Source organism: Lissotriton vulgaris, chromosome 10, assembly GCF_964263255.1.
Source record: "Lissotriton vulgaris chromosome 10, aLisVul1.2, whole genome shotgun sequence".
NCBI lineage: Eukaryota > Metazoa > Chordata > Amphibia > Caudata > Salamandridae > Lissotriton > Lissotriton vulgaris.
The window spans coordinates 737,658,087-737,673,265 of record NC_141698.1 but is presented as its reverse complement, the minus strand read 5'-3'; the positions used below and the strand labels follow the sequence as shown (position 1 = coordinate 737,673,265).

General features: G+C 45.1%; 1 protein-coding gene across 2 annotated transcripts in view; it reads right to left on the bottom strand.

The window, feature by feature from the left end:
• Window positions 1-15,179, bottom strand: part of ODAD2 (outer dynein arm docking complex subunit 2) — a 1,227,385-nt gene that overhangs the window by 287,819 nt on the left and 924,387 nt on the right. For both annotated transcript variants that reach the window (XM_086941603.1, XM_086941602.1), the window contains exon 12: window positions 14,141-14,350. In XM_086941603.1, the coding sequence (XP_086797729.1) occupies window positions 14,141-14,350 (210 nt within the window). The remainder of the gene's footprint in view (window positions 1-14,140; window positions 14,351-15,179) is intronic.

Below are 15,179 nucleotides of genomic sequence, written 5' to 3'. Positions count from 1 at the left end.
TGGGCGTCCGCAGAAATTTTTCCAGGGGGGGGCAAATGTTAAGGTCATCACCATCCTTTGACATGATGTGTGCCAGGTGGGGCACAAGAAACTCGCGTGCGCAGGAGGAGCCATGGGGGGGAAGGAAGCAGGCCACATATCTCATACACCATAGGGTTGTTGTGCCACAGCCATCTTTCTTTTGTGGCTCCCCAAAATCAGGGTCACATAAAACGGCAGGGTTGAGTGAATTATGCGTCAAGAAAAAGCTAATTATGTGGAACATTTTGTGACAGTATAACTACATTTTGTCATCTTTAAACTTGTTAACACTATTTGGGCATTAGTTGCACCTCATTAGTACTAGTTAAACACCCAAATATATCATCAAGCTACAGAAAGTTGTTCAGTCAACCTTTGCAAAGGACTTTCAACTGCCCGGCAGCATGTGTCGCTGCGTTTTTACTAACTTTTGAACCGTTTCAGCTAGAAACAATTTTTTTCTTAAACTCTGCAGATTATGCGGCATATGTTGGATTATGCAACAACTGCAGCAAATATACAATTATCCAAAAATCGCCACACAATTGCATAATTCCAGTGGCCCTGCCTATCAGTCACATGGATGTAAACTTTCTGCTGTTTGGCTATCTATACCATTGGGCGGAAGAAAATGTTAAGGGACCCAAAAATTATTTTTAAAGATAAATCCCTGATTTGCATGAGAAATCTGTAATGTTGCGGCAATGCGGGCAAGTGCCCAGAATGAGTTGCTCTAACCCTCAATGAGTAAGACTCGGAAGGGCTGTATGATCATTTCTACTCATGGATATATCTTACATATGCCTGCTCATTGCGCCTCCTCCCTGCTCTGGACTACAGTGGGGACTACACATGTACTCAGCCCCTCTCCTCTTAGCATCCACGCTTCCTAGCCCATCTGGATATCCCCCTCTGTACTGACTTATGTCTAACACTTCATTTCCATTCGTTTTCTGTTCGTGCGATCTTTCTTGATAAATGCAACTTATTAAATCAAAAATCATCCATTGATGTCCACCATTTTATGACAGAGCGGTGTCTACGTTAAAATATACTCTTTTATTCAAATGTGACTATTCTTTCTGCTTAGTAAATTACTTAACAGCAACTGTTCTAGGCAGTCCATCACTATAATCCAATAATTATTTGAAAAGACTTTGCCTCAATCTTGTTATTGTGTCAGAGCGCGCTATAAAGTCCGAGGTCTCCTGGCGCTTCTGACTAAATGACGTACAATGAGATGCACAGGAGTTCACCTAGAAGAGAGTGCCAAAGGACAGGTGCAGGAAAATGAAGCCCACGTCTTGTACTACTGAGCCCTGGGATGCAGAGGAACTTCAGACTAGAACAGAGAGTGAGAGTTGGAGAGGAACAGTGGCTGGAGCACCATGTGAAATGCATAGTGGCATGGGCGTCCGCAGGGGGCAGGCCAGGCTTTAGCGCTGGTGGCACCCAGTGCCCCAATGACCACCTCCACCACGGATTCTCTCACTACCACCCTTTAACAGTGACCAAGTCTCCATAACCACTCTCTCTCAGATGCATGAAATTCGTTATATAGTGCTACTCATACCATTAAAGTATGTCAGAGCACTTTGCATCACACACATTACACAGACCATCAATCATGCTTGTGTAAATCAGTTTATAGGAAATGTTACATAAGCCAAAGGCCCAAGGCCCACATGAATCAACAATGCCATTTGCGATTCCTTATCAGCGAAAAATAAGGAATCGCTAATAAGGAATCGCAAATGGCTATGCATGAAGAAATTGCTAAATAAATTGCGATTTCTTAAAATTCCTTCATTGCGACTCGCAAATTGCGAATAGCAATTAAGGAATCCCTATCCCATTCATTCCTATGGGCCTAGAGGCCCATATGAATGAATGGGAAGACATTCTCAATTTGAGATTCTCAATTAAAGAATCGCAAATTGAGAATGCAATTTCAAGGGTGCCAGGGTGTCAACAGGAGACCATGATACACCCCTGAAATTGATCTATGCACATATGTTGCGCACACACATGCCCCAAGGGCATGTGTGTGCGTAACATGAAACTTTGAAAAATGCTCAAATGTGCATTTTTCAAAGTTTTCGCAAATTACCATGAAGTTCAACTTCATGGTAATTTGCTCCCCCAAATTGCGAATTCGCTATTTTTAAAACTTTCATGCATTGCATTTGAGGAATCGCAAATTGCTATTCCTTAAATGCTATCGCAATTTAAGAAATCGCAAAAAATAGCGATTTCTTAAATTATGCGTTGATGCATCCCAAAAAGTGATTTTGGAATCGCAAAAGGCCGATTTTTGCGAATCGCACCGTTTGCGATCCCAAAATCACTTGATGCATGTGCCCCTAAAAGTGTAGGAGTCACATGTCATCCATAGTGGTAGGCAGTATAGTTTAGGAGTGCTTGGTGTGGAGAAGCACAAACTCAGAGTTGAAAAAGAAACAGCATAGTTGGGAGTTCTCTTTAATAATAAGAATCCATTTCTACCCAAATTAACCCTTGTTGCAACATTAATCTATATTCTATACTTAGCAGAGTGTATACACTTCTATGATGAAAGTTAATCCCTCACTATTCTATATTAGGGGCCTCATTTATGAAGGCCTTGCGCCACTGGTACACTTTTCCCCATTTTAAAAGTGACGCACCAGCAGCGCAAGACCTTCATAAATAAGGCCCTAGGATTTTAAGTTATAAATTGCAAGTAACAAAAGGATGGCTCTTTTAAAAGCAGTAACCTGCTGATCTATTTACTTTAAATGCACTTTGTGATCTACTTAGTACACGTTCTTTGCAGTAGGCATATTAACCCTCTGTACTACCTTCACATAATTCAAAAACCTCAACTACACAAAACTCTGATCTCTGGCCAGGAAGAACATTAATCACAGGAGTTATCTAACATGTTTGTGAGGCCCCGTAATTGCAGGAGGAAAAGAACGTGCAGCAGCAGGTGCTTTTAAAATCATAATTCAGTTGTAAACACGGCGCCCCCAGAAAGGCAGCGGTGGGATGGCACCGGTCAGAGCAGGCCCTGGCAGGGGGGCAAGGAGGGGAGCTCCAGGGGGGGGGGCAAGCGCCCCTCCTTGCCCCCCCCCCCCGCGGACGCCCATGCCTGTGTGCTCTTTTGCTGCTTGAAAACCTATAGCTTCACATTGCAGTCCCAGATGGCCTTCAGACTCTTTTGGGTGCATTCACAACAGGCCTTGGAGTCGTTCTGGAAACCCAAGCATCAAAGGCATACCTGATGGTGATAGATCACAGACAATTGCTTGCAACAATCCCTACAAGGTTTGAACCTGATACATTTAGATAGTGACATTTCCCTTGCACACCAGTATTTTATGTTAATTAGAAGAGATCCGTATTGTGAAGAGACAAGGGTTAGCTCCAGATCTGGGTCAGGTGGGACAGAAAGAAAGGAACCGATATCAACATGCAGGAGAGGTGCATTTATGTGGTTCCGTATGTCATTTCGGAAGTGTAACGCTGTTGATGCTGAGGTGCACAATGACACCCATCGGCGTGCAAGGATACTGCTTGAACATTTCTGGATCCGAGTGGTGATGAGTGGCAACCAGGACCCCGCAAGGGGAACAGAGGGTCCAGACGGGGCCAACCCTTCTATCCACATCCCCCATATCAGGGGCCACCAATGTGGCAATTTCCACATTTTCAACATCCTATGACATCTTTTGTAACCCAATACCCCCCTCATTTTGCTCCCCATGGCATTAACCAGCAACCTTTTTTAGACAGAGGCTGGGGCAGAGGGCGCGGGCGCAGGCTAGGAAACGCTCCAGAAAAGAGGGTACAGTGGGAGGATGCACAGGCCCAAGGGATGGAAACCAGGAGCAAGACAGGACGAAAGTAAGCTTGGTAGTGAACCTTTCATCACGCCAACTTACGGCACCTGAGGAAAAAGTCCTCCAGAAAGGACTGGGCTTTGTCCCTACTCCCAAAATAGACAATTTTGAACTAAATTGTGAAATTCAGAAATTTTTCAGGAAGATCAGATTGAGATCGTTCTTTGACGGAAGACCACTTGAGACCCCAACTGACTCAGGTCTCCACAACCCCTCTACCTTCACGCCACACAGCGGGATGGTCCCAAATGAAATCCTGACGTTTGAGCAGGCCGTACTGAAGGACATTGGAACACTAAGACCTGTCCAGAGGCATCAGAATCTGTCCAAATCAGAAATGCAGCTGCTAAACTCCCTGGCTAATGATGGAACCATCACTATTAAACAGGCAGACAAGGGCGGAGCCACAGTGATAATGGACACTACAGATTATGATACAGGGTGTCTAAGGCAACTAGGGGACAGGCGGTACTACACCCCAATTCCATCCAACCCAACCGAACGACTCAAAACCACAATCACAGGGATTGTTGAGTCCGCAGAATGTCAGGAATGGATCTCGAAGAAAGAGGCTGAGTTCCTTGTGAAAAAAGACACGAAAGTGCTCTACTTCTACACTCTGCCCAAATTCACAAGGGGACCCCAGTACCTGGACGGCCTATTGTAACAGGTATAGGCTCTGTGCTAGAGCCTCTTTCGCAATTCTGCGATCACTTCCTACAACCTCTAGTGAAGAGAATCCCGTCCTATGTCCAGGACACTAAGGATGTTTTCTGCCTCCTTGACAATCTGCAAGAAAATGTCCAAATTGACTTCTTGATCACCCTTGATGTGGAGGCCCTCTACACAAACATCCCACAGAGGGCTACACTCGGGGTGATTGAGGGAATACTCAACAATGAGGAATGGACCTCGCCCACACCGCCCTCCTTCATTATGGAGTGTGCAAACCTTGCCCTGACAGAAAATTTCTTCGAATTCAAAGGGCAACATTACCACCAAACCCAGGGAACGTCTATGGGTAGTACTTTTGCCCCCTCGGTGGCCTGCCTCTACATGGCTGACTTCGAGGAGAAACACATCAATTGTCCAACGAACCCCTACCATTCAAACATCCAACTTTGGAGGCGGTTCATTGATGACATCCTCATACTCTGGAAAGGGACCGAGGACCTCTATTTAGAATTCTTCAACTGGTTGAATACCTTGAACAACTACCTCACCTTTACCATCACTGCCTCTAATTTGAAGATAGCTTTCCTGGACTTAACTATCAGACTAGAGGGGGGTAGGATTGACACTACTATGCATCGGAAACCTACGGACCGGAACAGTCTACTCCTGTTCACGAGCCATCACCCTAGAGGCCTGAGGCTGAACCTCCCCTTTGGCCAATTCCTGCGGGTTAGGCGCAATTGTACCCATCTCAGAGACTACAAAAATAAGTCTAAAATCCTATCTCGCAATCTGAGAGAGAGAGGTTACCCAGCTAGAGAGGCCTATAAAGCACAAACACGAGCACAGAACAACCACAGAGGGGCTCTCTTGGAGATTAATACTCCAACTCCACAAGACAAGGATCTGTTGACCTGTGTAACAACTTTCTCCACAGCCTCTACAGAAATCAATAAAATAATAAAGAGACACTGGCAGATTCTCAACACAGGAGATCTCAACCTTGCGACCCCTAGTTTTGCCTTTAAGAGGTCCAAAAATGTCAAAGACATCTTGGTTCACACCAGGCCTAAACAAGTAGACACCCACAGACAGAACACACTCTGGCAACTTCCACCAGTGAAAGGTCACTACCCCTGCGGTTCTTGTAGTGCATGCCCCTTTACCAGCATCACTAAGTCTATTAAACTAACAGAGACATTTCTGTGGGAACTCTGAGGCCACACTAATTGCAATACCCCCAATTGCATCTATCTACTCCGATGCCCTTGTGATCTTCAATACGTGGGCATGACCACTCGCCCCATCAAGATCCGCATCTCGGAACACAGAAGCAACTTGCGTTGCAAAAAAACCAAAACAAAGATGTGTAGGCACTTTGTAGACCTAAACCACACTGCTGACTCACTGAGATGGCTCATCTTAGAGACACTAAGTAACAAATCCAGACAGAACCTGTTCCATAAGGAACAGAGGTGGATACACAGGCTATTCTCTGACAAGCGGGGTCTCAACCAGGACATCCTGTGGAGTGCATTGTAATAATCATTACTATATTAGTGAACAATAACTTTAGTGAATTGCCCTCTTGACCGTGCATGGCTTAATACATAAATAACATCTAAAAGGATTTATACATGATTTGCCTCTCTATAAACTCCACCAGCCATGTGACTACATTGGTTTTATTGAGGATGGGTCCCTTCCAACATGGCCCCCCGGGTTACTTCGGTTCCCCCATGACCTGTAGGGAGATCCTAACCCGACCACGCCCCCAACAAACCACTTAACAAGGTTCCTGCTTGAGGACTCAGTACTATCCGGATCCCGGTAGGAGGGTAGGCATACTGCACTGACCAAGGCTAAAACAAGTAAGTGAAACCCCCCCTTGTATCCTAGAATACCCCAGAGCTTATGTAATTGTCAGCCCTTCGCTTTCCTGCCAAGCGCGTTAACACTTTGCCTCAGTAGACAGCGATATGTCAAGATCGTTTGTAGCCCAAGTAAAACTCCCGCGCGTATGCAATTTTCAGCCTCGCGCTTTTCTGTCAAGCGCGTTAACATTAACATTATGCCTCGTTAGACGGCGATATGTCCATATCGTTCGGCCATCCGCCGAACATTAATATGGCGATTTACAAAAAGGGGGTGGTGATGAACAGAGTGTCTGAGTTAAACAGACCACTCTTACCCAGTCCAAAGATCAGGGCTTGATCCATCACCGTTATTTATCTCACTGCCCCATCCCAGCTCAGAACCTGGCTATATGCAAATCAGTCTGTCCCTGGCCCAGTGCATCATGGGAACAGGGCAGACTAAACTACCAAGCCAATTCTTCACCAGAAAGGAGACAAGCTACCGGGGACCGGTTTCTGGCATTTCAGCCTTCTTCGGCCCGGCTTGCTTGAATCCTGATGGAGCAGTGAGAAAGGGACTCATGTCTGAGTATACCCTGCCACACCTATAGTGGCCAAAAACGATTTACAAAAAGGGGGTGGTGATGAACAGAGTGTCTGAGTTAAACAGACCACTCTTACCCAGTCCAAAGATCAGGGCTTGATCCATCACCGTTATTTATCTCACTGCCCCATCCCAGCTCAGAACCTGGCTATATGCAAATCAGTCTGTCCCTGGCCCAGTGCATCATGGGAACAGGGCAGACTAAACTACCAAGCCAATTCTTCACCAGAAAGGAGACAAGCTACCGGGGACCGGTTTCTGGCATTTCAGCCTTCTTCGGCCCGGCTTGCTTGAATCCTGATGGAGCAGTGAGAAAGGGACTCATGTCTGAGTATACCCTGCCACACCTATAGTGGCCAAAAACGATTTACAAAAAGGGGGTGGTGATGAACAGAGTGTCTGAGTTAAACAGACCACTCTTACCCAGTCCAAAGATCAGGGCTTGATCCATCACCGTTATTTATCTCACTGCCCCATCCCAGCTCAGAACCTGGCTATATGCAAATCAGTCTGTCCCTGGCCCAGTGCATCATGGGAACAGGGCAGACTAAACTACCAAGCCAATTCTTCACCAGAAAGGAGACAAGCTACCGGGGACCGGTTTCTGGCATTTCAGCCTTCTTCGGCCCGGCTTGCTTGAATCCTGATGGAGCAGTGAGAAAGGGACTCATGTCTGAGTATACCCTGCCACACCTATAGTGGCCAAAAACGATTTACAAAAAGGGGGTGGTGATGAACAGAGTGTCTGAGTTAAACAGACCACTCTTACCCAGTCCAAAGATCAGGGCTTGATCCATCACCGTTATTTATCTCACTGCCCCATCCCAGCTCAGAACCTGGCTATATGCAAATCCGTCTGTCCCTGGCCCAGTGCATCATGGGAACAGGGCAGACTAAACTACCAAGCCAATTCTTCACCAGAAAGGAGACAAGCTACCGGGGACCGGTTTCTGGCATTTCAGCCTTCTTCGGCCCGGCTTGCTTGAATCCTGATGGAGCAGTGAGAAAGGGACTCATGTCTGAGTATACCCTGCCACACCTATAGTGGCCAAAAACGATTTACAAAAAGGGGGTGGTGATGAACAGAGTGTCTGAGTTAAACAGACCACTCTTACCCAGTCCAAAGATCAGGGCTTGATCCATCACCGTTATTTATCTCACTGCCCCATCCCAGCTCAGAACCTGGCTATATGCAAATCAGTCTGTCCCTGGCCCAGTGCATCATGGGAACAGGGCAGACTAAACTACCAAGCCAATTCTTCACCAGAAAGGAGACAAGCTACCGGGGACCGGTTTCTGGCATTTCAGCCTTCTTCGGCCCGGCTTGCTTGAATCCTGATGGAGCAGTGAGAAAGGGACTCATGTCTGAGTATACCCTGCCACACCTATAGTGGCCAAAAACGATTTACAAAAAGGGGGTGGTGATGAACAGAGTGTCTGAGTTAAACAGACCACTCTTACCCAGTCCAAAGATCAGGGCTTGATCCATCACCGTTATTTATCTCACTGCCCCATCCCAGCTCAGAACCTGGCTATATGCAAATCAGTCTGTCCCTGGCCCAGTGCATCATGGGAACAGGGCAGACTAAACTACCAAGCCAATTCTTCACCAGAAAGGAGACAAGCTACCGGGGACCGGTTTCTGGCATTTCAGCCTTCTTCGGCCCGGCTTGCTTGAATCCTGATGGAGCAGTGAGAAAGGGACTCATGTCTGAGTATACCCTGCCACACCTATAGTGGCCAAAAACGATTTACAAAAAGGGGATGGTGATGAACAGAGTGTCTGAGTTAAACAGACCACTCTTACCCAGTCCAAAGATCAGGGCTTGATCCATCACCGTTATTTATCTCACTGCCCCATCCCAGCTCAGAACCTGGCTATATGCAAATCAGTCTGTCCCTGGCCCAGTGCATCATGGGAACAGGGCAGACTAAACTACCAAGCCAATTCTTCACCAGAAAGGAGACAAGCTACCGGATACCGGTTTCTGGCATTTCAGCCTTCTTCGGCCCGGCTTGCTTGAATCCTGATGGAGCAGTGAGAAAGGGACTCATGTCTGAGTATACCCTGCCACACCTATAGTGGCCAAAAACGATTTACAAAAAGGGGGTGGTGATGAACAGAGTGTCTGAGTTAAACAGACCACTCTTACCCAGTCCAAAGATCAGGGCTTGATCCATCACCGTTATTTATCTCACTGCCCCATCCCAGCTCAGAACCTGGCTATATGCAAATCAGTCTGTCCCTGGCCCAGTGCATCATGGGAACAGGGCAGACTAAACTACCAAGCCAATTCTTCACCAGAAAGGAGACAAGCTACCGGGGACCGGTTTCTGGCATTTCAGCCTTCTTCGGCCCGGCTTGCTTGAATCCTGATGGAGCAGTGAGAAAGGGACTCATGTCTGAGTATACCCTGCCACACCTATAGTGGCCAAAAACGATTTACAAAAAGGGGGTGGTGATGAACAGAGTGTCTGAGTTAAACAGACCACTCTTACCCAGTCCAAAGATCAGGGCTTGATCCATCACCGTTATTTATCTCACTGCCCCATCCCAGCTCAGAACCTGGCTATATGCAAATCAGTCTGTCCCTGGCCCAGTGCATCATGGGAACAGGGCAGACTAAACTACCAAGCCAATTCTTCACCAGAAAGGAGACAAGCTACCGGGGACCGGTTTCTGGCATTTCAGCCTTCTTCGGCCCGGCTTGCTTGAATCCTGATGGAGCAGTGAGAAAGGGACTCATGTCTGAGTATACCCTGCCACACCTATAGTGGCCAAAAACGATTTACAAAAAGGGGGTGGTGATGAACAGAGTGTCTGAGTTAAACAGACCACTCTTACCCAGTCCAAAGATCAGGGCTTGATCCATCACCGTTATTTATCTCACTGCCCCATCCCAGCTCAGAACCTGGCTATATGCAAATCAGTCTGTCCCTGGCCCAGTGCATCATGGGAACAGGGCAGACTAAACTACCAAGCCAATTCTTCACCAGAAAGGAGACAAGCTACCGGGGACCGGTTTCTGGCATTTCAGCGGGGAGCTTGTTTCCTTCCCAGTGTAAGAATTGGCTTCTGTAGTTTGGTTTGCCCTGTTCCCATCATGCACTGGGACAGGAACAGACTAATTTGCATACAGCCAGGTTCTGAAACTGGGATGGTGCAGTGAGCTAAAAAACGGTGTTGGATCTAGCCCTGATCTCTTGACTGGGTGAGAGCTTTCTGCTTAATTCAGAGACTCTGTCCCTCACCACCCCTTGTTGTAAATATTTTTGTCCACCCTAAGCGTGGAAGGGTATTCTCAGATGTGAGACCCTTGCTCATTGCACCATCAGGATTCAAGCAAACCGGGCCGAAGACGGCTGTAATGCCAGAAACCGGTCCCCGGGAGCTTGTTTCCTTCCCAGTGTAAGAATTGGCTTTTGTAGTTTGGTTTGCCCTGTTCCCATCATGCACTGGGACAGGAACAGACTAATTTGCATACAGCCAGGTTCTGAAACTGGGATGGTGCAGTGAGCTAAAAAACGGTGTTGGATCTAGCCCTGATCTCTTGACTGGGTGAGAGCTTTCTGCTTAATTCAGAGACTCTGTCCCTCACCACCCCTTGTTGTAAATATTTTTGTCCACCCTAAGCGTGGAAGGGTATTCTCAGATGTGAGACCCTTGCTCATTGCACCATCAGGATTCAAGCAAACCGGGCCGAAGACGGCTGTAATGCCAGAAACCGGTCCCCGGGAGCTTGTTTCCTTCCCATTGTAAGAATTGGCTTTTGTAGTTTGGTTTGCCCTGTTCCCATCATGCACTGGGACAGGAACAGACTAATTTGCATACAGCCAGGTTCTGAAACTGGGATGGTGCAGTGAGCTAAAAAACGGTGTTGGATCTAGCCCTGATCTCTTGACTGGGTGAGAGCTTTCTGCTTAATTCAGAGACTCTGTCCCTCACCACCCCTTGTTGTAAATATTTTTGTCCACCCTAAGCGTGGAAGGGTATTCTCAGATGTGAGACCCTTGCTCATTGCACCATCAGGATTCAAGCAAACCGGGCCGAAGACGGCTGTAATGCCAGAAACCGGTCCCCGGGAGCTTGTTTCCTTCCCATTGTAAGAATTGGCTTTTGTAGTTTGGTTTGCCCTGTTCCCATCATGCACTGGGACAGGAACAGACTAATTTGCATACAGCCAGGTTCTGAAACTGGGATGGTGCAGTGAGCTAAAAAACGGTGTTGGATCTAGCCCTGATCTCTTGACTGGGTGAGAGCTTTCTGCTTAATTCAGAGACTCTGTCCCACACCACCCCTTGTTGTGAACATTAATATGGCAACGCGTCTGTACCCCCAACCATCTGCAAAATTGTGAAGGCATCGGGTGAGCACTTTTAAAAGCAAAAGACCGGCGTGTGAGTACGCGACCGCTAAACTCGCCTGACAACAGTATGGCAATGCGTCTGACCCCGTAACGCGCTGCCGACTAACGAGGGCATCCCTCGAGCCCTTTGTGCATCGTAATGGATACAATTAATTGTTGTTTGCCGAATGCTGACACAGTTGAGTGGAACCAATAAACACTGTAAGACGGGCAAAATGATAAGTAGGCTAAATCGGCCCACGTCTGCTCCTAATGTTGTCATTGTTATCACTGCCTAGAAATCGATGAGACACAGAGACGGCCACACACGGTGGGTGGAGAGAGGGAGCCATATAATTGTACCCTCTTTATCAGGCGATGTCGAGACTGAACTATAACATCTTAATGATTAACTGGAGCTCATATCGCTCTTAACATGGGCAAAACAAGGGGATGCCTATTGTAACCTACCATGGTATTACAGTTGAAGTGCTAAGCGCTATCTTATATATGTTTAAGATCTAATACTGTAAATACCACCATGATATAGCCTCGGTATTAAGCCACCTACAGCGATAAGACAACGCTACTCGGTCAAAACCGACCAACGTATTTCAGGCGACTGTGTGATAATATAACCAATGTAAGTGATTCATACAGTTGACTGTTGTGCTTGCCCCCCCCTGTTAGCCTTAAACCCCTATGGTTCTTTTCCCTTGAAGTAAAACCTACCGGGTACTGTTGACACCTAGACACTTTGACTTTTAGGTGAGTAAACATGTTACCTTAATTACAGGTTTTAGACGGAAGTCCTTCACTAATTGCTGCTGTTTTTAAACTTTATCTTTGGTTTTAAATTAGTAGTGCAGTGTGATGCAGCCATGTGATATATAGTCAATGCATACTGGTCACCAATCTTTCACTGGTATGTCACTATCTTCATGTCACTGCACCCAGCACTGCACTACGTATTCACGGTCACTATCAGGCGATTGTTGTAACGAAACCATGGTAATGATCTTTTTTGTCTCCATAGGCAAGAGCTGTCCCATACAGGTAGTACAACTATTTAAACTGACACTTAACTAGGTCATGTTTGATTGAGGATAGATGTAAACCACTAGGTCCCGAAGAATCGCGGCCAGAGGGCTAAGGCGAGAAACATGTTGACCTCACGATATGTATTGTAGTCCTGGATCGCTCTATGGAACCCTAATTTCCAGCGATCATAGGCTACCCACTGCTTTTACTTGTGACAGGGGACCACCAGAATAAATTGATCTCCGGTACCTTGTGTCATATTTTAACTCACGTATTTACACTATCTGTTCCTTTCTGGCCCCTCACCCGCACTTCACCCTAGGCAGTTGGTAAAAAGATCTCCGCCAAAGAGCCCCTCTTTGAGGTGAGCCCATGGGGCATTGCACCGCCTGCCCCACGAGGAGCAACCGCCAATGATGAAGCATGACACTCGCAAGGGTGTGTGAGGCCATTAATACCAACATATTGGATACCCAGGGTAGCCCTCCACTGAGCACTACCTTTTCCCTTCTTGTGACCGTATCTTTACCTTCTCCTACTCTCTAGTCTATAGGAACATCCCAGTCTGTTTTTGCCTGACATATCTGGATCCAGCCAGACACCCGAGAAATCTGCAGTTAGAAGTATCCTGAAGAATTTATTGTCTTGATCTAGATTCCAGAGCTGATTCCCACTTGGGCCAAACTTTCTTGATGACTGTATTTGGTTGGAGTGTTTTTCTTTCACCAGTTTCTTTCTACCCATTTGTAAGGGATGAATATCTCCTGGACGAGAAGGAAAAGTTACTTTGCTGAAAACCTAATTCCCGTCCAGAGGAACCTTCAATAAAGCCATAACCTAAATGTGCTCCAGACAGTGACATTAAGAACTATTCTCCTGTGGTTCCTTGATCCCATAAAAAGTGTCCTGACTGGATGAGTGCTATTTCTTAAAGGAGCACTGCCATTTCTACAGCAGATTATTCCTTCAGCCTATCTTGCCACATAGTCTATGATGGTAACTTTTTCTTTTAGAAAGGTTTGTGAAGAATTTTTTCAAGTATATTCTAAAATGATAACTACATTTTTAGAATACAATCAGCGTAGTGACTATTTATAACAATCTCATTGTAACAAATAATGCACAAGAAGAAAACTGGATAATCCTGGGTTTATAGTTCAGTTAAAAAAAATAAAATTTAAAGTTGGCATCTGAAATGACAAGCACTGAAAACAGAAAACAAGAAACATTGCAAACCACTAGTACATATATAACCACAAAACTATTAAATATTACATATTTTTGAGCATATGATCAAATGTAAATATAGGTAACTATCAGTGATCTTTGAGGATGATGAAGAAGCTCTATGTTCCCAGAAAAGGTGTGCTTGCTTAGCTGTAATTTTGATCCCAAGAATTCAAATACTTTTAAGATTTGGAAGAATCTTAAAAACTAAACAGTATACTTCTGGTTCTACTGTTCTGATAGCACAGATAATCCTGGAGAAAGATTCTAAATATGACACACGTAGACTTCCAAACTATTTGGAGATAAACACCCAAACACTTGACATACTAGAGAGGGTGTTGTTAACTCCATGCATCACTTTATAATGGCAACCGCCCTCTCCCTACCATCAGAAAATCAAACATTTTAAAATAAAAAAAACAATATACACATTGAACATAAACTGTAAATAGAAAATGAATGCATAAAAAAATATTAACTAACCAGTCTTTTAATGCCGCCATGCTGTCTAACTGTTCGTCTGGCTCTTCGGAATTTAGCAATATTTGCAATTGTTTCTGCTGCCAAGCATTTCAAATCCTTATCTGCTGAATCTAATATTGTTACCATTGTTTGTAAGCCACCAAAGTCAGCAATGGAACGCCTAATTTGGGGATTCCGACTGATTTCCTTCAGAATCTTTAGTGAACCAATCTATAGACAAGGAAAAAGGTATTAAAAGTAGACAAGAACATAGTTAAGTGTAACAATGGAATATGACTCAGTCAAGTACAAATGCATACATCTACCCATGATTTAAATTAAACAGGAAATAGTCCAGCAAATAATGTAAAAATTATAAAGTAAGTTCATGTTTGCTCTCATCCAAGTAAGAAGCCTAGCAATAGACCAATCTGTATCTCTAATTTGGGCTTTTTCAAACCGCTAAGAATTCTGAGACACTTTGGGCAACAGCACGACCTCATGAATTATATTAAATTACTATACTGCTTCCACTAAGGGAAGGATGCATTACAACTAAATTACACATGATACGAGGGATAAAATACCCCCTGCAACACACTATAAGAATATTGTAAGTCACTGAGGAGTACCACAAACTGAATTCCTTTTTAAAGTCATGGAACTCGAGGTGACTTCCAATATCCTTTAGGCGTATAGCTGAGAGTGTTTTATTACTTCTGATATATGATAGCAACATCACTCATCTCACTAACAGCTTGACTATGCTGAGCCTTGATCTCTCAAATTAATGAGATAGTATAGTTTCAGATGAAGACTAAAACAATCTTGCAGTGTGAAAATAAAATTAGTAGTCTGTTGCAAAAACATATTTGAATCAGTTTAATGTAGATCACATTACAAAAGGCTATAGCTCAGAAGGAGTAATAACCTGCAAAGAGATGTTTTCTTGTAATGTACTGTAGGCTGCAAAAAATAAACATGCTGGGCATAAAACTCTCCTTTGTGCTGAACACTGTTCATTTTAGAAAAATTGATCATAGGAGTGAATCAAACTTAA